At 46.6% G+C, this 24,341-nt stretch overlaps 1 protein-coding gene across 1 annotated transcript in view; it reads right to left on the reverse strand.

Annotated features, from left to right (window-relative positions):
* WDR43 (WD repeat domain 43) overlaps nucleotides 1-24,124 on the reverse strand; it is a 462,775-nt gene extending 438,651 nt beyond the window's left edge. The window contains exon 1 of the mRNA XM_069236209.1: nucleotides 23,843-24,124. Coding sequence (XP_069092310.1) covers nucleotides 23,843-24,064 — 222 coding nt within the window. The 5' untranslated portion in view covers nucleotides 24,065-24,124. The remainder of the gene's footprint in view (nucleotides 1-23,842) is intronic.
* Nucleotides 24,125-24,341: the final 217 nt, after the last annotated feature.

The following is a 24,341-nucleotide window of genomic DNA, read 5'->3' on the forward strand; positions in this document are numbered from 1 at the left end:
TATTTTGTGAAACCTGTTTGGTTAAAAGGGAGCCTTCCTTTGTCCATGACCCACCGTTCTAAGGGCTGCAGGATTCCTATAGAAAAGTATTTTAGTTCTGCACCCAGAAGGGCAATTGGAAGGTAAGGAAGCCTTCCCTCCCTTGTAAACAGGGTGGATTATCGAACCCTTCCAGCAGTCTGGGGTGGCGCCTGTTAGAATGTAAGTAAACAGTATGGCGAAAAAAAGCCACCCATCTTGATGCACACTGTTTAAAAAGGGGCTGTGGTAGGCCATTGGGACCAGGAGCACAGTCTCTGCATGTTTTTTCTATTAGGGGGTTAGTTTAGCACTGACGCATTCTGAGACAGCAATGGCCTCTGAATCTTCAGTTTCAGAAGATTTATTTTAAGCAGTCAGCCAATTTTTCAAGCACTTCTTCCACTACCCCAGGGTGCCAACACTGTTTCCTTTCTGAATATAAAGCACACGCAACATGGGCTGAGGCCCAAAAATGTTATCTTACCACCTCACACCCATGACAGGTACTCTCATCTGGTGTCCAAAATAGCTCCAACAGCTTGTGTTTGCTGAACTGGAAGGCTTTTTGTCAGCCATTTACTCTCCTTCGTAATCCAGGGGAGATGTCGTCAAATTACTTGCCCCCTGCACAAGATTCTATCCTAGTCACCATGTAAAAATTTGTCTTGAACAAAGTGTTCTTAAACGTTTTTTAATGCATTAATATTGTCAACTCAGTTACATGTAGCAGCCCTCCTAATCGTGCTCAATCCAACAGTTATCTCCCTCAGACATTCCAATTGATGTCACCCAATAATTCACTCTGTCCCCAGGACAACACACTGTTCATAACTACAGTTACCCGACACCAACCACTTTGAGAGCAACTCACAATAGGCTTGATTGTTAAGGGACGGTAGAGAGCTGTTGAGCAGCAATCACCACCCAGCAGCATTTTGCATGAATCATACAACATTTTCACACACAATACCACATAATCAAGGCAGGAGGGTGGGTTTATTCGGTCCCATTTTACCTTAGCGTCACTTCTTTATATACATTTGAAACACTTTTTATCCACTATTCACATTTAACATTTTCCTGCTCATTCAGCTGTTTTATTTGTCAAGGGATCCAGTATGCTCAATATCATTCCCATCACTTTCTCCTGGGTAACTTTCACACTGATGCTAAGGCAAAGGGCTTAAACTCATTATCTTGCTCTACTCATTATAAAATGTTTAAAAAAAACACTGCCTCTTCTAAAAAAATCTTTATTCAAAATTCCAACTAATCAACACATTTCATCGCGGAGAACATGTCTAACATAGCTGCTCTACAATTTCTGGATGGAAATGATGACCAAACTACATCCGTTATCTGGATCATTTCCTACAAATGTCATGTGAGCATGGGAACGAATGCATTATTTAATCAAAATCCACTCGAAATGCTTGCCACTTTTACACTCCTCACACAATTTCTTCTCCTGAATCCAGACCAAACCAGCCATTCAGAGACTGAAGACCAGACACACACACATCTGGAAAACTTGTTAACACATGCCGGATGATATCCCCTTCGCTGCCAGGCCTTTTCCCCCTTCTGTGCAGAGCCTTTTTTGGGCTATTTGGGGCAGTTCGCGCTTAGGCCCTCATAACTTTTTATTCACATAAGCTACCCATGCCAAATTTGCGTCCTTTTTCCCCCCCAACATCCTAGGGGTTCTAGAGGTACCCAGACTTTGTGGGTTCCCCTGAAGGAGACCAAGAAATTAGCCAGAATACAGTGAAAAGCTTGTTTTTTTTCAAACAAAAACGGTAAAAAAGGGCTACCGAAGGCAGCTCGTGGTTTTTTTCCCTGAAAATGGCATCAACAAAGGGTTTGCGGTGGCAAGATCACCGTCTTCCCAGCTTTCAGGAACAGGCAGACTTGAATTGGAAAACCCAATTTTTCAATACAATTTTGACATTTGTAGGAAAGTACCACCTTGCCTGGCATGTTACCCCCATTCTTCACTGTATATATGTTGTTTTAGTTGTATGTGTCACTGGGACCCTGGTAACCCAGGGCCCCAGTGCTCATAAGTGTGCCTGAATGTGTTACCTGTGTAGTGACTAACTGTCTCACTGAGGCTCTGCTAATCAGAACCTCAGTGGTTATGCTCTCTCATTGCTTTCTAAATTGTCACTGACAGGCTAGTGACTATTTTTTACCAATTTACATTGGCTTACTGGAACACCCTTATAATTCCCTAGTATATGGTACTGAGGTACCCAGGGTATTGGGGTTCCAGGAGATCCCTATGGGCTGCAGCATTTCTTTTGCCACCCATAGGGAGCTCTGACAATTCTTACACAGGCCTGCCACTGCAGCCTGAGTGAAATAACGTCCACGTTATTTCACAGCCATTTTACACTGCACTTAAGTAACTTATAAGTCACCTATATGTCTAACCTTTACCTGGTAAAGGTTAGGTGCAAAGTTACTTAGTGTGAGGGCACCCTGGCACTAGCCAAGTTGCCCCCACATTGTTCAGAGCCAATTCACTGAACTTTGTGAGTGCGGGGACACCATTACACGCGTGCACTACATATAGGTCACTACCTATATGTAGCTTCACCATGGTAACTCCGAATATGGCCATGTAACATGTCTATGATCATGGAATTGCCCCCTCTATGCCATCCTGGCATTGTTGGTACAATTCCATGATCCCAGTGGTCTGTAGCACAGACCCTGGTACTGCCAGACTTCCCTTCCTGGGGTTTCTCTGCAGCTGCTGCTGCTGCCAACCCCTCAGACAGGCAGCTGCCCTCCTGGGGTCCAGCCAGGCCTGGCCCAGGATGGCAGAACAAAGAACTTCCTCTGAGAGAGGGTGTGACACCCTCTCCCTTTGGAAAATGGTGTGAAGGCAGGGGAGGAGTAGCCTCCCCCAGCCTCTGGAAATGCTTTGTTGGGCACAGATGTGCCCAATTCTGCATAAGCCAGTCTACACCGGTTCAGGGACCCCTTAGCCCCTGCTCTGGCGCGAAACTGGACAAAGGAAAGGGGAGTGACCACTCCCCTGACCTGCACCTCCCCTGGGAGGTGTCCAGAGCTCCTCCAGTGTGCTCCAGACCTCTGCCATCTTGGAAACAGAGGTGCTGCTGGCACACTGGACTGCTCTGAGTGGCCAGTGCCACCAGGTGACGTCAGAGACTCCTGCTGATAGGCTCCTTCAGGTGTTAGTAGCCTTTCCTCTCTCCTAGGTAGCCAAACCCTCTTTTCTGGCTATTTAGGGTCTCTGTCTCTGGGGAAACTTTAGATAACGAATGCATGAGCTCAGCCGAGTTCCTCTGCATCTCCCTCTTCACCTTCTGATAAGGAATCGACCGCTGACCGCGCTGGAAGCCTGCAAACCTGCAACATAGTAGCAAAGACGACTACTGCAACTCTGTAGCGCTGATCCTGCCGCCTTCTCGACTGTTTTCCTGCTTGTGCATGCTGTGGGGGTAGTCTGCCTCCTCTCTGCACCAGAAGCTCCGAAGAAATCTCCCGTGGGTCGACGGAATCTTCCCCCTGCAACCGCAGGCACCAAAAAGCTGCATTACCGGTCCCTTGGGTCTCCTCTCAGCACGAAGAGCGAGGTCCCTCGAATCCAGCGACACCGTCCAAGTGACCCCCACAGTCCAGTGACTCTTCAGCCCAAGTTTGGTGGAGGTAAGTCCTTGCCTCACCTCGCTGGGCTGCATTGCTGGGAACCGCGACTTTGCAAGCTACTCCGGCCCCTGTGCACTTCCGGCGGAAATCCTTCGTGCACAGCCAAGCCTGGGTCCACGGCACTCTAACCTGCATTGCACGACTTTCTAAGTTGGTCTCCGGCGACGTGGGACTCCTTTATGCAACTTCGGCGAGCACCGTTTCACGCATCCTCGTAGTGCCTGTTTCTGGCACTTCTCCGGGTGCTACCTGCTTCAGTGAGGGCTCTTTGTCTTGCTCGACGTCCCCTCTCTCTGCAGGTCCAATTTGCGACCTCCTGGTCCCTCCTGGGCCCCAGCAGCGTCCAAAAACGCCAAACGCACGATTTGCGTGTAGCAAGGCTTGTTGGCGTCCATCCGGCGGGAAAACACTTCTGCACGACTCTCCAAGGCGTGGGGGATCCATCCTCCAAAGGGGAAGTCTCTAGCCCTTGTCGTTCCTGCAGTATTCACAGTTCTTCAGCCTAGTAAGAGCTTCTTTGCACCAACCGCTGGCATTTCTTGGGCATCTGCCCATCTCCGAGTTGCTTGTGACTTTTGGACTTGGTCCCCTTGTTCCACAGGTACCCTCAGTCAGGAATCCATCGTTGTGGCATTGCTGATTTGTGTTTTCCTTGCATTTTCCCTCTAACACGACTATTTTGTCCTTAGGGGAACTTTAGTGCACTTTGCACTCACTTTTCAGGGTCTTGGGGAGGGTTATTTTTCTAACTCACTATTTTCTAATAGTCCCAGCGACCCTCTACAAGGTCACATAGGTTTGGGGTCCATTCGTGGTTCGCATTCCACTTTTGGAGTATATGGTTTGTGTTGCCCCTATCTCTATGTTTCCCCATTGCATCCTATTGTAACTATACATTGTTTGCACTGTTTTCTAAGACTATACTGCATATTTTTGCTATTGTGTATATATATCTTGTGTATATTTCCTATCCTCTCACTGAGGGTACACTCTAAGATACTTTGGCATATTGTCATAAAAATAAAGTACCTTTATTTTTAGTATAACTGTGTATTGTGTTTTCTTATGATATTATGCATATGACACTAGGTGGTACTGTAGTAGCTTCACACGTCTCCTAGTTCAGCCTAAGCTTCTCTGCTAAGCTACCATTATCTATCAGCCTAAGCTGCTAGACACCCTATACACTAATAAGGGATAACTGGGCCTGGTGCAAGGTGCAAGTACCCCTTGGTACTCACTACAAGCCAGTCCAGCCTCCTACATTGGTGGCAGCGGTGGGATAAGTGCTTGAGACTACTTACCACTCTTGTCATTGTACTTTTCATAAGAGAAAAATATACAAAACAAGGTCAGAGTATATACACATAGCCAAAAAGTTTTGCATTTCCTCTTTTCACTCTTTTCTAAGTGCTGAAAAGTACTTCTAAACTTTCAAAAAGTTCTTAAAAGTTTAAAAAGTTTTTTTCTGTCTTTCCAAAAAGTTCTGAAAACTTTTTTCTCTTTGTCTAGCACTTTAACTCTCTCTAAAAATGTCTGGCACAGGCCAAAAAGTTGAACTGTCCAAACTTGCATATGATCACCTTAGCTGGAAAGGAGCAAGGAGTCTCTGCATAGAGAGAGGTTTGAGTTTAGGGAAGAATCCTTCTTTAGAACTGTTAATTAATATGCTTAGAGTACAGGATAAGGCCATAAGTGCTTAATCTGTAGAAAAAGTAGCTAATGGTTCTCAATCTGATCCAGGGACTCCCCCAGGAAAAGGTTCAGGAAAGAAACTTCTCAGCCTGCCCATTACTAGACAGTCTAGCATAGTTGGTACAGAGGTTGAATCACATCATACTGATGATGTGCTCTCACATTATGCTGGTAGCCAAGCTGTTAGGGTGCCCTCTGTAAGGGACAGGTCTCCTTCTGTTCATTCCCATCATACCTCTGTATCTAGAAATGTCCCTCCCACCCACCCTGATGACAGATTGTTAGAAAGGGAGCTCAATAGATTGAGAGTGGAGCAAACCAGACTGAAGCTCAAGAAGCAACAGCTGGATTTGGATAGACAGTCTTTAGAAATAGAGAGGGAAAGACAGAAGATGGGTTTAGATACCCATGGTGGCAGCAGCAGTATTCCCCATAGTCATCCTGCAAAAGAGCATGATTCCAGGAATCTGCACAAGATAGTTCCCCCTTATAAGGAGGGGGATGACATTAACGAGTGGTTTGCTGCACTTAAGAGGGCCTGTGCTGTACAGGATGTCCCTCAAAAGCAGTGGGCTGCTATCCTATGGCTATCATTTACTGGAAAAGGTAGGGATAGGCTCCTTACTGTAAAAGAAAATGATGCTAACAATTTCCAAGTTCTTAAGAATGCACTCCTGGATGGTTATGGCTTAACCACTGAACAGTACAGGATAAAGTTCAGAGATACCAAAAAGGAGTCTTCACAAGACTGGGTTGATTTCATTGACCAGGCAGTGAAGGCCTTGGAGGGGTGGTTACATGGCAGTAAAGTTACTGATTATGACAGCCTGTATAACTTAATCCTGAGAGAGCATATTCTTAATAATTGTGTGTCTGATTTGTTGCATCAGTACTTGGTGGACTCTGATCTGACCTCTCCCCAAGAATTGGGAAAGAAGGCAGACAAATGGGTCAGAACAAGAGTGAACAGAAAAGTTCATACAGGGGGTGACAAAGATGGCAACAAAAAGAAGGATGGTAAGTCTTCTGACAAGTGTGGGGACAAATCTAAAAATGAGTCTTCATCAGGCCCACAAAAACACTCTGGTGGGGATGGTGGGTCCAAATCCTCCTTTAATCAGAACAAGGAAAAGAAACCATGGTGCTATTTATGTAAAATAAAAGGCCATTGGACAACAGATCCCAGTTGTCCAAAGAAAGGCACCACAGCTCCTACCACTACAACCCCTACTGCTACACCTAGTGTCCCTACTAATAGCAGTGGTGGTGGGAGCAAACCTACTAATAGCCAATCCAAGGGAGTAGCTGGGCTCACTTTTGGTAATTTAGTTGGGGTTGGTCTGATTAGGGAGACCACAGAGGCTACTTTAGTCTCTGAAGGGGCTATTGATTTAGCCACTTTGGTTGCTTGCCCCCATAACTTGGAGAAGTACAAGCAACTAACCCTAATAAATGGTGTTGAGGTCCAGGCCTACAGGGACACAGGTGCCAGTGTCACAATGGTGATTGAGAAACTGGTGCACCCTGAACAACACATACTTGGACACCAGTACCAAGTAACCGATGCTCACAACATAACACAAAGCCACCCCATGGCTGTTGTAAATCTCAACTGGGGGGGGGGGGGGGGTATCTGGTCCAAAGAAAGTTGTGGTAGCTTCAGATTTACCTGTAGACTGTCTATTAGGGAATGATTTGGAGACATCAGCTTGGTCAGATGTGGAGTTGGAGGCCCATGCAGCAATGCTGGGCATCCCAGGGCATATTTTTGCTTTGACAAGGGCTCAGGCCAAAAAGCAAAAAGGACAGGGAAGCTTGGATCCTGGAACAATGGACCAAGTGCTCCCTAAAGCTAGGGTTAGTAGAAGCAAACCACTTCCTACTATCCCTCCCTCTACAGTGGATTCAACTTCTGAGGAAGAAGAATTCCCTCCCTGTGCAGAACCTACACCAGAGGAGCTGGAAGCAGACACTGCTGAGCTTTTGGGTGAAGGAGGGCCTGCCAGAGAGGAGCTGAGTGTGGCACAGCAAACCTGTCCCACATTAGAGGGTCTCAGACAGCAAGCTGTCAAACAGGCTAATGGGGATGTCAGTGACTCTCACAGAGTTTACTGGGAGGACAACCTCTTGTACACTGAGCATAGGGATCCTAAACCTGGAGCTGCCAGGAGATTAGTGATTCCTCAGGAGTACAGAAAGTTGCTCCTAACACTGGCACATGACATTCCCTTAGCTGGGCACCTGGGTCAAATGAAAACTTGGGACAGATTGGTACCATTGTTTCATTGGCCTAGGATGTCTGAGGACACAAAAGAATTTTGTAAGTCCTGTGAAACCTGTCAAGCCAGTGGCAAGACAGGTGGCACTCCAAAGGCACCCCTTATCCCACTGCCTGTGGTTGGGGTTCCCTTTGAAAGGGTAGGGGTTGACATAGTTGGCCCCCTTGACCCTCCTACTGCTTCAGGCAATAGGTTTATCTTGGTGGTAGTGGACCATGCCACAAGATACCCTGAAGCTATTCCTTTAAGGACCACTACAGCTCCTGCAGTGGCAAAGGCCCTCCTGGGAATATTTTCCAGAGTGGGCTTCCCAAAGGAAGTAGTATCAGACAGGGGAAGCAATTTCATGTCTGCATACTTAAAGGCCATGTGGAAGGAGTGTGGTGTAACTTACAAGTTCACAACACCCTATCACCCACAAACAAATGGACTGGTGGAGAGATTTAATAAAACTCTCAAAGGCATGATTATGGGACTCCCTGAAAAACTCCGCAGGAGATGGGATATCCTTCTACCATGCCTCCTTTTTGCCTACAGGGAGGTACCCCAGAAAGGAGTGGGCTTCAGCCCCTTTGAACTTCTTTTTGGACACCCTGTTAGGGGTCCACTCACACTTGTAAAGGAGGGTTGGGAACAACCTTTAAAAGCTCCTAAGCAGGATATTGTGGACTATGTACTTGGCCTCAGATCAAGGATGGCTGAGTACATGAAAAAGGCCAGTAAAAACCTTCAGGCCAGCCAAGAGCTCCAGAAGCAATGGCATGATCAGAAGGCTGTTTTGGTTCAGTACCAACCAGGGCAGAAAGTGTGGGTCTTGGAGCCTGTGGCCCCAAGAGCACTCCAAGATAAATGGAGTGGACCCCACACAATTGTTGAAAAAAAGGGTGAAGTCACCTACTTGGTTGACTTAGGCACTGCCAGGAGTCCCCTTAGGGTGCTCCATGTCAACCGCCTGAAACCCTACTATGACAGGGCTGATCTCACCCTGCTCATGGCAACAGATGAGGGACAGGAAGAAGACCGTGATCCTCTACCTGATCTCTTCTCTTCCACAGAACAAGATGCTCTTGTGGAAGGTGTAGTTTTGGCTGATTGTCTTACTGCTGAGCAGAAAGATAATTGCATAAATCTCCTAGGACAATTTTCAGAACTCTTCTCCATTGTGCCAGGCACCACTTCTTGGTGTGAGCACACTATAGATACTGGAGACAGTTTACCTGTCAAAAGTAAGATCTATAGGCAGCCTGACCATGTCAGGGACTGCATAAAGCAAGAAGTTCAGAAAATGTTGGAACTAGGAGTAGTTGAGCACTCTGACAGTCCATGGGCTTCTCCTGTGGTACTGGTACCAAAACCCAATTCTAAAGATGGAAAGAAGGAAATGAGGTTTTGTGAAGACTATAGAGGTCTCAACTTGGTAACCAAAACTGATGCTCACCCTATACCCAGGGCAGATGAGCTCATAGATACACTGGCATCTGCCAAGTATCTAAGCACTTTTGATTTGACTGCAGGGTATTGGCAGATCAAATTGTCAGAAGATGCTAAACCTAAGACTGCATTTTCTACCATTGGAGGACATTACCAGTTTACTGTAATGCCTTTTGGTTTGAAAAATGCACCTGCCACTTTTCAGAGGTTGGTGAACACAGTCCTGCAAGGGCTGGAAGCTTTCAGTGCAGCATATTTGGATGATATAGCTGTATTTAGCTCCAGCTGGGATGATCACCTGGTCCACCTATGGAAAGTTTTGGAGGCCCTGCAAAAAGCAGGCCTCACTATCAAGGCTTCAAAGTGCCAGATAGGGCAGGGTAAGGTGGTTTATCTGGGACACCTTGTTGGTGGGGAACAGATTGCACCACTTCAGGGGAAAATCCAAACTATTATTGATTGGGTTCCCCCTACCACTCAGACTCAGGTGAGAGCCTTCCTAGGCCTCACTGGGTATTACAGGAGGTTCATTAAGAACTATGGCTCCATTGCAGCCCCTCTTAATGACCTCACATCCAAGAAAATGCCTAAAAAGGTATTATGGACAGCAAGCTGTCAGAAAGCTTTTGAGGAGCTGAAGCAGGCCATGTGCTCTGCACCTGTCCTGAAAAGCCCTTGTTACTGTAAAAAATTCTATGTCCAAACATATGCATCTGAATTAGGAGTAGGGGCAGTCCTATCACAACTTAATTCTGAGGGCCAGGATCAACCTGTTGCTTTTATTAGTAGGAGGTTGACCCCTAGAGAAAAGCGTTGGTCTTCCATTGAGAGGGAGGCCTTTGCTGTGGTCTGGGCTCTGAAGAAGTTGAGGCCATACCTGTTTGGCACTCACTTCATTGTTCAGACAGACCACAAACCTCTACTTTGGCTAAAACAAATGAAAGGTGAAAACCCTAAATTGTTGAGGTGGTCCATATCCCTACAGGGAATGGACTATACAGTGGAACATAGACCTGGGAGTAGCCACTCCAATGCAGATGGACTCTCCAGATATTGCCACTTAGACAATGAAGACTCATCAGGTCATGGCTAGTCTTATTGTCCTTCATTTGGGGGGGGGGGTTGTGTAGGAAAGTACCATCTTGCCTGGCATGTTACCCCCATTCTTCACTGTATATATGTTGTTTTAGTTGTATGTGTCACTGGGACCCTGGTAACCCAGGGCCCCAGTGCTCATAAGTGTGCCTGAATGTGTTACCTGTGTAGTGACTAACTGTCTCACTGAGGCTCTGCTAATCAGAACCTCAGTGGTTATGCTCTCTCATTGCTTTCTAAATTGTCACTGACAGGCTAGTGACTATTTTTACCAATTTACATTGGCTTACTGGAACACCCTTATAATTCCCTAGTATATGGTACTGAGGTACCCAGGGTATTGGGGTTCCAGGAGATCCCTATGGGCTGCAGCATTTCTTTTGCCACCCATAGGGAGCTCTGACAATTCTTACACAGGCCTGCCACTGCAGCCTGAGTGAAATAACGTCCACGTTATTTCACAGCCATTTTACACTGCACTTAAGTAACTTATAAGTCACCTAAATGTCTAACCTTTACCTGGTAAAGGTTAGGTGCAAAGTTACTTAGTGTGAGGGCACCCTGGCACTAGCCAAGGTGCCCCCACATTGTTCAGAGCCAATTCACTGACCTTTGTGAGTGCGGGGACACCATTACACGCGTGCACTACATATAGGTCACTACCTATATGTAGCTTCACCATGGTAACTCCGAATATGGCCATGTAACATGTCTATGATCATGGAATTGCCCCCTCTATGCCATCCTGGCATTGTTGGTACAATTCCATGATCTCAGTGGTCTGTAGCACAGACCCTGGTACTGCCAGACTGCCCTTCCTGGGGTTTCTCTGCAGCTGCTGCCAACCCCTCAGACAGGCAGCTGCCCTCCTGGGGTCCAGCCAGGCCTGGCCCAGGATGGCAGAACAAAGAACTTCCTCTGAGAGAGGGTGTGACACCCTCTCCCTTTGGAAAATGGTGTGAAGGCAGGGGAGGAGTAGCCTCCCCCAGCCTCTGGAAATGCTTTGTTGGGCACAGATGTGCCCAATTCTGCATAAGCCAGTCTACACCGGTTCAGGGACCCCTTAGCCCCTGCTCTGGCGCGAAACTGGACAAAGGAAAGGGGAGTGACCACTCCCCTGACCTGCACCTCCCCTGGGAGGTGTCCAGAGCTCCTCCAGTGTGCTCCAGACCTCTGCCATCTTGGAAACAGAGGTGCTGCTGGCACACTGGACTGCTCCGAGTGGCCAGTGCCACCAGGTGACGTCAGAGACTCCTGCTGATAGGCTCCTTCAGGTGTTAGTAGCCTTTCCTCTCTCCTAGGTAGCCAAACCCTCTTTTCTGGCTATTTAGGGTCTCTGTCTCTGGGGAAACTTTAGATAACGAATGCATGATCTCAGCCGAGTTCCTCTGCATCCCTCTCTTCACCTTCTGATAAGGAATCGACCGCTGACCGCGCTGGAAGCCTGCAAACCTGCAACATAGTAGCAAAGACGACTACTGCAACTCTGTAACGCTGATCCTGCCGCCTTCTCGACTGTTTTCCTGCTTGTGCATGCTGTGGGGGTAGTCTGCCTCCTCTCTGCACCAGAAGCTCCGAAGAAATCTCCCGTGGGTCGACGGAATCTTCCCCCTGCAACCGCAGGCACCAAAAAGCTGCATTACCGGTCCCTTGGGTCTCCTCTCAGCACGACGAGCGAGGTCCCTCGAATCCAGCGACACCGTCCAAGTGACCCCCACAGTCCAGTGACTCTTCAGCCCAAGTTTGGTGGAGGTAAGTCCTTGCCTCACCTCGCTGGGCTGCATTGCTGGGAACCGCGACTTTGCAAGCTACTCCGGCCCCTGTGCACTTCCGGCGGAAATCCTTCGTGCACAGTCAAGCCTGGGTCCACGGCACTCTAACCTGCATTGCACGACTTTCTAAGTTGGTCTCCGGCGACGTGGGACTCCTTTGTGCAACTTCGGCGAGCACCGTTTCACGCATCCTCGTAGTGCCTGTTTCTGGCACTTCTCCGGGTGCTACCTGCTTCAGTGAGGGCTCTTTGTCTTGCTCGACGTCCCCTCTCTCTGCAGGTCCAATTTGCGACCTCCTGGTCCCTCCTGGGCCCCAGCAGCGTCCAAAAACGCCAAACGCACGATTTGCGTGTAGCAAGGCTTGTTGGCGTCCATCCGGCGGGAAAACACTTCTGCACGACTCTCCAAGGCGTGGGGGATCCATCCTCCAAAGGGGAAGTCTCTAGCCCTTGTCGTTCCTGCAGTATTCACAGTTCTTCAGCCTAGTAAGAGCTTCTTTGCACCAACCGCTGGCATTTCTTGGGCATCTGCCCATCTCCGAGTTGCTTGTGACTTTTGGACTTGGTCCCCTTGTTCCACAGGTACCCTCAGTCAGGAATCCATCGTTGTTGCATTGCTGATTTGTGTTTTCCTTGCATTTTCCCTCTAACACGACTATTTTGTCCTTAGGGGAACTTTAGTGCACTTTGCACTCACTTTTCAGGGTCTTGGGGAGGGTTATTTTTCTAACTCTCACTATTTTCTAATAGTCCCAGCGACCCTCTACAAGGTCACATAGGTTTGGGGTCCATTCGTGGTTCGCATTCCACTTTTGGAGTATATGGTTTGTGTTGCCCCTATCTCTATGTTTCCCCATTGCATCCTATTGTAACTATACATTGTTTGCACTGTTTTCTAAGACTATACTGCATATTTTTGCTATTGTGTATATATATCTTGTGTATATTTCCTATCCTCTCACTGAGGGTACACTCTAAGATACTTTGGCATATTGTCATAAAAATAAAGTACCTTTATTTTTAGTATAACTGTGTATTGTGTTTTCTTATGATATTGTGCATATGACACTAAGTGGTACTGTAGTAGCTTCACACGTCTCCTAGTTCAGCCTGAGCTGCTCTGCTAAGCTACCATTATCTATCAGCCTAAGCTGCTAGACACCCTATACACTAATAAGGGATAACTGGGCCTGGTGCAAGGTGCAAGTACCCCTTGGTACTCACTACAAGCCAGTCCAGTCTCCTACATTTTACTGGGACATACCCCATTTTTACTATTTTTTGTGCTTTCAGCCACCTTCCATTTAGTGACCAAAATGGGTGAGAAACCAATGCTGAAAGCTAAATATTTCTGAAAAGTAAACAAAATTCTGAATTCAACAAGGGGTCATTTGTGTAGATCCTACAAGTGTTTCCTACAGAAAATAACAGCTGAAATAAAATAAAAAAAATTGAAATTGAGGTGAAAAAAACAGCCATTTTTCTCCACGTTTTACTCTTTTACTTTTTCCTGCGAGGTCAGATTTTTGAAAGCAAATATACCGTTAAGTCAGCTGGACTCTTCTGGTTGCGGGGATATATAGGGCTTGTAGGTTCATCAAGAACTCTAGGTACACAGAGCCAATAAATGAGCTGCACCTTGCAATGGGTTTTTATTCTATACCGGGTATACAGCAATTAATTTGATGAAATATAAAAAGTGAAAAATAGGTAACAAGAAAACCTTTGTATTTCCAAAATGGCCATAAGATAAGGTGTTGAGAAGCAGTGGTTGTTTGCACATCTCTTAATTCCGAGGTGCCCATACCAGCATGTGAATTACAGGGCATTTCTCAAATAGACTTTTTTTTTTTTTAAACACACTGTCTTACATTTGGAAGGAAATAATGTAGAGAAAGACAAGGGGCAATAACACTTGTTTTGCTATTCTGTGTTCCCCCTAGTCTCCCAATAAAAATGGTACCTCACTTGAGTGGGTAGGCCTAGCGCCCACGAAAGGAAATGGCTTAAAACACAACGTGGACACATCACATTTTTTCAAAGAAAAGAGGTGTTTTTTGCAAAGTGCCTACCTGTGGATTTTGGCCTCTAGCTCAGTCGGCACCTGGGGAAACCTAGCATTTTTTAAAACTAGACACCTAGGGGAATCTAAGATGGGGTGACTTGTGGGGATCTGACCAGGTTCTGTTACCCAGAATCCTTTGCAAACTTCAAAATTTGACCAAAAAAAACACCTTTCTTCTCTCATTTCGGTGACAGAAAGTTCTGGAATCTGAGAGGAGCCACAAACTCCCTTCCACCCAGCGTTCCCCCAAGTCTCCCGATAAAAATGGTACCTCACCTGTGTGGTTAGGCCTAGCGCCCACGAAAGGAAATGCCCCAAAACACTATATGGACACATCAAAATTATCAAATACAAAACTACCTGTTTTTGCAGGGGGGCATCTGCATTTTTGGTCCTGGGCTCAGCATCCTTCTAGGGAAACCTACCAAACCCAGACATTTCTGAAAACTAGAAACCCGAGGGAGTCCAGTGAGGTGTGATTTGCGTGGATCCCCCAGTGTTTTCTTACCCAGAATCCTCAGCAAACCTCTAATTTAGCTATTAAAAAAAAAAAAAAAATCAAATTTTTCCCACATTTCTGTGTGGGATCAACGCACTGGGACATTTCATACCACCCAATGTTCCCCTCAGTCTCTCCGTAAAAATAATACCTCATTTGTGTAGGGGGCCAAGTGCTTGTGAAAGTGAAGAGCAAAAAACATGTCGATATTGAGTGGGAACAAATGGGGTCCAAAAGGGCAGTTTGCAAAAAAACATTTTTAGGCTGACAAGTGCAGCAGAATTTTTATCGGTATTGATGAGACAATGCTGCGTGGTAGGAATTTTGTGGATTCCTGCAGATTCCAGAAGGTTCCATCACAAAAACTTGGGAAAAATGTGTGATTTCTAGCAAAGTTGGAGGTTTGCAGAGGATTGTGGGTACACACCACCCTGGAATCACCCAGATGTTTAGTTTTCAGATGTGTCTAGGTCTTGTGGATTTTTCTACATGGCAGGGTCCCAAAGTTCATAAAGTGCAGCCCTCAACATTCCAAGTGGGACGATTTTGAGAGTAAGCCAAGTTCTCATGGCCCAAATGAGAAACTAAAACCCAAAATAATCAAATGTCTTCTTGCTTGATGTGGAATAAGATGTTCTAGAGAGCTGAAAGACTGTTACCCCTTCAGTTGAAGTGGGGGTGTAACCAGGCCCATACTGGTTGGTAGCCACTATACACACACACACACACACACACACACACACATATACATATACACACACAGTCCTTCAGCTCTCTAAAACATCTTATCCCACATCAAGCAGAACTTTGGCCCCATTTATTTGGGGTGGGGGGTATGGCCATACCCCCACCCTCTTATCTTTGGAGAAAAAAAAAAACTTCCCTGGCCTCTGGTGGGCTTTCTGCCCCCTTCTTGGGGCAGATGAGCCTTCCAAAAATAGGTCCATCTGATATGGCCAACAGTAATGTGCCCCCATGGGGAGCGACCCTTACCTAAGGGGCTGCCTCCCTAAAAAATAAATAAAAAAACACACGCATACACACACCAATCCCTGGTGCCCAAGTGGTTTCTGCCCCCATGGGGGCACATTGGCCTAACAAAAATTGGCCTATCTGCCCCCAAGGGGGGCAAAAATGGTCTAAATACAGTTTGCCCCACCAGGGAAGCGACCCTTGCCTAAGGGGTGGCTCACCATCTGTAAAACAACAACAAAAAATCCCCGGTGCCTAGTGGTTTCTGCTCGGCCTAATTAAAAGAGGCTGATCTGCCCCCCAGGGGGGCAGAAATGGCCTACAATAAATCTGCCCCCCAAGGGAACGACCCTTGCCTAAGGGGTCGCTCCTCTTGCATGAAATTCATGAAGAAAAAAAAAACTCCCTGCTGTTTAGTGGTTTGTCCCCCTTGGGGGCAGACTGGCCTCATAAAAATAGGCCAATCTGGCCCCAAGGGGGGCAGAAGTGGCCTAAATATAATTTGCCCCCTAGGGGAGTAACCCTTGCCCAAGGGGTCTCTCCCTCATGCCAATTTCCTTAAAAAATGTAAATCCCTGGTGTCTAGTGGGTGTTTTAGCAGCCAGATTGCTTGCAATCCGACTGCTAAAACGCTGAGACTTCAAAGCCCTTTGAAGCCTCTCCGGCCTCCTCCACGTAATCGGAAGAGAAATGCTTTGCATTTCTCTTCCGATCGCGCTGGAAGCTGAGCTTCCAGCGTGATGGGAGGAGGCCTCCGATTGTCAGTGCGCAATCGTGCGCTGACGTCACGGGGGGATAGGGGGGGGGGGGTCAGGGTGGAGGGGGAAGGGCTTCCCCTTCCATCCCTTCCTTTTGGGGCGGGGGGGGGGGCGGCACAGAGGGAGCGCTAGCGCTCCCTCTGTGCTATGTGCCCAGGACGTAATGTTTACGTCTGGGGCACACGAGCACTGTGCCTCAGGATGTAACCATTACATCCTGGGCACAGAAGGGGATATCTATGCCTTCAGCATGGCAAATCCACATATATCCAGATAAATATACCTCCTCTCAATGTGCAATCAACACTGTGAGCACTATGCATGAGGTGACCATCTCTCAGCTTATGACTGTGCTACCTTCTTCCAAGGGAAGACACCGTCAAGATGTCTCATTACGCTCTAAAATTACTCCAGCCCTTAACCTATGCTCAAAGGAGGCCAGCCTGGCCTTTGTCTCTACAACTACTGTACATCTCAAACCACAAATCCAAGTCCTTTACACTACCACACCAATAATTTATTCAAATTAATCTCACTGCTACATTCTACCTTGCCTCTTCAAAAGTCTTCTCTCCGACCCCCAAAATAGCTCCATTTCTCTCTTATATCGACACCAATAATCTACAACTGGGCCTATGCATAACAGATTATTCAAGGACAACTTACACCAGACCTCTCACTTTAACTAATCCAAACTACTCTGACATTTACAACAAAACTAAAAACCCACCTCTTCGAGGTTTACATCATCAGTTTTCAGGAAGGCTAGACTTGGCTACATGCTCAAACTAGCCCTATCAATGAACAAGGTATTTAATTCTATGTCAGGAACTGAGGCTTCGGATTATGCTTCTCTTCCTTTACTGATTAATACACAGCAGCCAAAGAGTTAACATATGAAAAACTACAACTCTCATCAACATTTGTAGTCCAGGCTGCCCAAACCTAGACTAGCCTCATCTATAAGTGTCACCATAACAACGGATCCTCCTCTTTTTTTTGCTGCTGCGCAGCCGAAGTTGAGTCACGTTTTTCTTATCATATGCAATTGTTGCATTTAATTTGTCTGTGATTTGGTGTATGTACTGGCCTGTGGAGCGGGGCTGAACGGCGCTGAATTAGGCGGCGGTCGTTTTCGGGCCGCACGCCTTTAATCTTCCGATGCGCGCTCGGAGGCTTGTTTGATTGCCTCCGATCGCGCGCCGCAAGTCGCACTGAATTTATTGAAGACCGCATCGTCCTTTGATCTCCTGCGACGCGGCTTCGGTGCTGCTTACCCAGTCTCCCTGGAGACCGATCGAGCGCCGGCTGCTAGAGAGCAGTCCGCTCTCTATTTCTGCCTTTTTCCTCCCTCACGCCTGCACGAGTCAGAACTGCGTGTTTTATCGAGGTTCCTGGCTTGTGCAGCACGCGAAAGGAGAGGGAAGGCTCAATCTGCCCCCAGAACGCCCGATGTGGCGAGTCAACGTTGCAGGCTTAGCCTAGGAGGTTGGCAGGTGCTCCCTCCATGTGATTTGGCCGATTACAGTTTTAGAGTTTCGAAAAATAATAACCTATTTGGTAACCTGCCGGGGTCTCCTCCCCCCTTGAACTATGCCTTCTTCTGCCATGGCTTATTTTGCTGGGGAGGAGGAGTACTATCAGGAGGAAGTGGAAGCACCCTTCCCCGAGCAGATGGAGGAGAGATTGGTTCAGGCTCTTGGGCACCATGTTCAGGACTCTGTTAACCAGGCCTTGATTAAAGCTCTGAAGCCTTTTACGGTGCCTTTAGTCCGATATGGACGGAGAGAATCAATGGGACCTATTCCCACTAGATCAGGGGCTAGACAGCCTCCACCCACAGATGCTGGTTTGTCCAGTAAGGGTCAGTTGACTCCACTGTCTTCAGCAGAAATTCTGGCCAGGATGGCATCCGCAGTGATCAATGATCACGAGTATAGTTTGGATCTTCAACCACCCTCTAAAAATGTAATTTCCCCCTCGGGGGCACCTTGAGAGAATTCTCTATCTTCTGAGTCCCACTCAGATTCCGATATTTCTGAACCCAAAATAGAGGGCAAACGCAAGCGGAAAGCTAAACACTATGCTGGGGATGAGGTTACCCCTCATGGGAATTTACTTTTTGACCCGGAGAACACTGTTCATCCCAGATCCACTGATTGGGTTCCTTGTGCTGGAGGTGGCCCATTACGTACAAGACAGGTTACGCAAGGGCTTTGATAAAGCTATTTGCAGCACTCTTCAATCGGAATGCACCGACCCTCTCTGCAGGGCAAGGCGGCAGACACCCCGGAGCTGGACCCCAGTGTAGCAACTTTCTTGAAAAAGCTTACCAAAGACCCCAAAAAGGGGCTTGACTGCGCCTGGAAGATGTTGGACCTGTCCGGCCCAATTACAAAAATCCTTGAGTTGGTGGTTCAGGCTAAAGAAACTAACACTCTTCTTGATCCTCAAACTGTAATGGAATGGGCCCAAAGAGCCATTTATCTTCTCGGAAACGCAAACTGCACCATGTCCACTGAGCGCAGGAAATCATTTATTATGCGAATTGACCCAAAATTAGTAGAGCTTGCTCCCTCCCTCTGAGCCGGGACCCTTGGCCAATGGTCTCCTTTGTGGAGACAAATTTGTTAAGGATCTGGGTAAATACGTCTCTACTTTTACGGCCCTTGACGAAGCCCAATCTTCCATGAAGCGGATGTTCACTGGTGGCCTTTTTTACCAGGGCCGGACGCTACTGAGGTCGAGAGTCGGGCCGCGGTTTCCAACAGACCTCCCCCAACTACACCCCCAGAGGTCAAGGGTATTATCAATCCTCCGGATCCTACCCCTCCAGAGGTAGAAGAGGCCGTGGCCGCGGCTTCAGAGGACGAGGAGCCGATCGCTCTCAAGACTCCACTAATTCAGGTGAGAATTATTCATTTTTCGGAAGTGATTCTTGGGTGAAGATTAGAGCGTCACGCTCAAGCATGGGCTCGCGTCTCTCAGGATTCTTGGGTTCTTCAGACAGTCCGAGGATACAAGTTGGACTTTTACTCCAGTCCGATCCAGAGTCGTCCCCCTCTCTAATTTCCCCTAGCAGAAAGCAGTTTTATAGACTCAGAAATCGACAGCCTCCTCCTCATAGAGGTGATTGTCCCCTCTATGCTCCATCCAACCGGATTTGTCAGTACTATTTTTCTCGTTGCAAAGAAAGAAAAGGGCTTTCGCCTAGTGTTGAATCTGAAAAACTTCAACAGATAGTCTGTCATTTCAAGATGGAAGATATCCATATGTTACACTATCTTCTTCAAGAAAAATACTGGTTAGTGCGTTTAGATCTCAAAGACGCTTATCTGTCAGTTCCAATCTTAGCCCCTCATCGACGTTTTCTTCAGTTTCAATGGAAACACCAGTAGTTCGAGTTCAAAGTTCTTCCCTTTGGCCTTTCCTCCGCCCGTGGTTTTTCATGAAACTTCTCCGCCCGGTATCCCAATTTCTTTGAGAACGAGGCGAGCGCTTCATTATTTATCTCGACGATCTTTTGATCATGGCTCAGTCCAGAGAGTTAGTCCTAAGGCATCTCTTGGACAATTCAGATCCTTCAAGACCTAGGTTTCTTGATCAACAGCGAGAAGTCTGTGACAATTCCGTCGCAGTGTATAGAATGCTTAGGTTTTCAAGTGGAGTCAGTTCTAGCTCAACTGAAGTTACCCTTGGCAAAGCGGACATCTATCAAGAAAGTGTTACGGAAAGCCCTTGCCTCTCCGACTATATCGTTGCGGATCTTAGCCCAGTTGGTGGGGCTTCTGGCCTCCTTCATTCAGGCAATTTTTCAGGGCCCACTACATTACAGAGCTCTTCAGCGTCTGAATATTTTGCATTTGCGCAAGGGCCTGTCGTATACGGACCAGATTCCGCTGTCAGAGGAGGCCAAGACGGATATCGTCTGGTGGTTGAATCACATGGAAGGGTGGAATGGCAGAGCCATTTTTGCCTCCTCTCCAGAGATTGTCAGAGTCGGATGCCAGCCACTAGGGCTGGGGAGCTCCTTGTGGCTCGGTGGAGACGTGAGGACGGTGGTCCTCTGAGGAGTTGAGGCTCCACATCAATTGCATGGAGCTCCTAGCAGGAGCTTTTGCAATTCGGTCGCTTTCCCCCAACAGAGACAGTTGTTGCATTCTTTTGAGAATGGACAACATCTCAGCGGTAAGATACATCAGATCTCATTTGTTGGCAGAGATTGCCAGAGAATTTTAATCCATCATTTTAACCAACATTACAAGCTTGTAACACTTACGGGTGGGATAATCCTCGCCCCCGTGTCCTTAATAGAATTGAAAATTCTTGACGCGATAGCTAGAAAAATTATTATGAATTTGGCCGTATACTTCAGTAAAACGGTACAGTGTAACAAGGTTTGCCAAGTGAACACCAATGTACATACATATTATCTGACATAAAAATTTTTTTTTAAAAAAACACACCACACAACACTACCAATCGCCATTCATCCTGAACTCTGCTGCCTTTCACCAGATCATGTCAACCATACTCATGACCACTGGGACAAGTCTAGCATCACAGCTCTTGCACGCTCTTTTAATAATCTGCTAACTGTTCTCATTAAACAACCTATGCTAGCCAAAACTGCACATCTCACTTCAAAAGATGACTTCAACTAGCATTCAGTCCATTACAACCTCAAACTCGCTCTACATAGTAGTGTCAAACATTTTTTCTTACCATCTTGCTGCTGACGAGACTCAAATTATTACTGTAAACATAAATGTTAGACTCACGTCACCCTGGTTAGTGATTGCCTCAATACCATCCTATGAATGAGAAGAAGTGAGAGACCACACATTCTAATTCTGAACCTTATTAGAACTTTCATCCATGTTCGTTCAGCCACTGCTCTCAAAACTATTTCAATACTAACCTCTATCACGAAGCTATTCTATTGACCTTGTACCCACAGAAACTGGACTTAGTTCATCAGCAAAACAGCGCTCTCCACTGGTATTGCCACACACGTCTCTGACTGATAGCACTTTATGCACCTCAATCTGTTTTCCTTTCCACTCTACCAAGATATTAAGACTCAAACTATTAAGGTCACCGATCAAGACCCTGATGAAGGTTCCAGCTAGGAAAGCTGCCCAGATCAATTTCTATATTTCAGATGCCCATTATGCTATTACTTCTCCAGGTGCATGTTACTTGCAGCCTACCTATACAATTAGTCTGCTTCCCTTGACCTATTTTATTTGTCCTCTCTTTAGGACTATAATATTGGAAGAATGAAAGCCACCATACTTAACATACTTCTGAAGATATACTTTCTTAATTCTCAAAAAGACAGCACTGCCCTGAGCACTACTGTTTTCTTCTAGGATTCCATCACTACTACTTTTAAAGAAGTATTCATTTTAAACAAACTTTTATTTTTATATAAAGTTTTCAAAGGTAGACCAGCCAGACCCCACTACAAAAAGACATACTAAATGATGTCCCCAGAAGATTCTTTGAACCCAAACAAATACACTATTTCTGACTTTGAGTCAATGTTGTTCATGAACATCCCCTCAAATTGCAGACTCAAATCCATATCAGCACTGCAGAAAGCCCTGCAATTTAAAAGCGTCTCTCTTCGCACCCTTTCATTACAATATATTTTCCTATGACCCAAGACATGACGCCTCCTCCAAGGAACTTAATATAGGCTGCCAAAACACTCCTCCTATTGGAGGACCATGCAGCAAATTCACACAAAAGTGTATCGGGGTCCATTTCTGAACCACTGCTTATGTATTGTACCTCTCATTCTTCATCAGGCTTTTCCACACGTAATATTTTATTACATCCTCAAGACGTCATCATGCATATAGAGCATTCAAAGTATTCAAGTATATCTTTAACAAAAGTTGTATGTATCTACCAAACAAAGCAATCAACGTAAAGCCAATCAAGCTGACATTAAATCAATCACAAAAATACAAAGAAAAAAACGACCGTGATACAAGCAGTCAATAAGAGAAATATTAAAAAGAAATATAATAAAGTTAAAGTTTAAATATTTGCAGCTACAAATGCTAGTCCCTGGAGAAAAGCTATTCTTGTAAATGTACACAACAGAACACGAGAAATTAAAAAACAGCAATACATTTGTAAAGGATATGTGCTGGGTACGATTAACAAAAAGCTTCAACAGTAACTATTTTGCCAAAAACATTAGCCTACATCGGTGCAGTCCGATACTAGGAGAACTAATCTCTGCATTATCAGCTGACTATTCCTGTATTTATATTCATGTCAAGACTGTGCCTGCTAGATGTAAGCAGATGTGTACTGTAGCCGAATATGCAAGCACGCAAAGAACTTGACAATATGCGTAGGTCTTTGTGAACACCCTTCAAGTGCTTTTCTGAACTAAGGGGGTGGGGGATATCAAAGGGTTAGGCATCATAAGGAGGATCAGCGATGGGAAACGTGTTGATCTGTCATCGGTAGTGTAGAAAGGCGTCCCCATGACGGAAAACCAACGCTTTAACGATAACGCAGAAGCTCTTCACGTATGATTAGATGCAAATTCCCAGTCAGATATGCTGTGTTTTTTCCTGGAGATAGTAACCTATAATCTTTCGTTAAGTCAGAGCAGCTGTCACAGAGCTCGCACTGCTGGTCCCTTTCATACGGCAGCATGTGGACATCCAACCGGAATGTCTGGGGACCTGGCTAAACGGGGCAATGAAACGGCATTCGTTTCTAACAAGTGTGTGTGTACACTTGACAGTTTCTTGTGCCGCGTTTTAAAAATGATAGACTTCATCGTTTCCAGTGATGGCGTTGGCGTGACAGTACAAGGTTCCTTGAACATGCACTGTGGTTTGAAATCTCCAATTACAGCGAAGGGTACACTGCGAGCGAATTTAATGGATTTATGGGGAGTGTAAAGTAGCAGCAGTTTAAATGTAACAAGTTGCCGCCAGGTACAACTTCAGAACTCACGTTTCCTATATCCGTGCATGAACAGCTCATCCAGTCCAGATTTTAGGATTACGTTTTTTAAAGGGTATACACAACTACACACTCAATGTAAAATTAGAAAAAAATTGACTTGCTAATATAAACAAGGTTGCGCTTCTGAAAAGTTCAGAGGTCTGGAGCTACTTCTAGAATGATATACTTGCACAGGGTAGAAAGCAGAACGAGCTGGTATATATTTAAAATGCCACTTTCTCGGGTGAGGGAGGCTGAAGTGCTTTCACAAGAGTGCTACACGTGCTCTACATGTGGTAGACGAGACTTGCGAAGTTAGTGGACAACTGCAGGGGACTGACAACAGGAGAGCTTGAAAGGGCTTCACGAAGCTGTAACTGCCCACCAGTGGGGTACGGAGTGCTATGGAAACAGGGCCGAAGTTGTAAAGAAACGCGGGTGAGGTAGGAGACCTATGTGTGCCTACCCCGTAGTTACAACTCGTCAGGGAGCGTTATCGATGCCCGCAGCCTCTGATTTGGCTGAGGTTTACAAGGACTCACGCAACAAGCTGCCAAGGCTGCCTCCGCACCCAGTACCGAGCCCCGCTCTTACCTTGTCGGCCCCCGGCCTGCCCGCGGGTGACCAGCACAGGCAGGTACAGGCGGCGCTGAGGTGAGCGGAGGGCACATATTCCTGTCGCAGGGAGCCGGTGCGCGTCTCCCAAACTCGCACCCGGCCGTCCGCCGAGGACAGGGCCAGCAGGTCCCGCCCGCCGCCTGGGCTGAAGGCGAAGCAGGGCCCTGTCGAGAGAGGGTCGCTGCTATCAGCCGCCATTGCTAACTCGCGCGAACAGCCACGTGTTCCTCGGTGCGCATGCGCGCAACGGGCGACTAGGCATGGTCGCAGGGGAGAACCTACTCAAACATAGAAAGGGACAGAGGACTATTCCCAGGCCATGGCGTGATGCAGGGTACACTGAAGCTAGATTCCGAGAGGCCATCTTGGAAAGGAGTTTCTGACCTTCACGATAACGGACGCGTCGGAAGCAAATTGATTAATTTTCAAGATATCTTTAAAACTCAGACGCAAATCTTTACTTTTAAATATGAAG

This window comes from Pleurodeles waltl, chromosome 5 (assembly GCF_031143425.1).
Source record: "Pleurodeles waltl isolate 20211129_DDA chromosome 5, aPleWal1.hap1.20221129, whole genome shotgun sequence".
Taxonomy (NCBI): Eukaryota; Metazoa; Chordata; class Amphibia; order Caudata; family Salamandridae; genus Pleurodeles; species Pleurodeles waltl.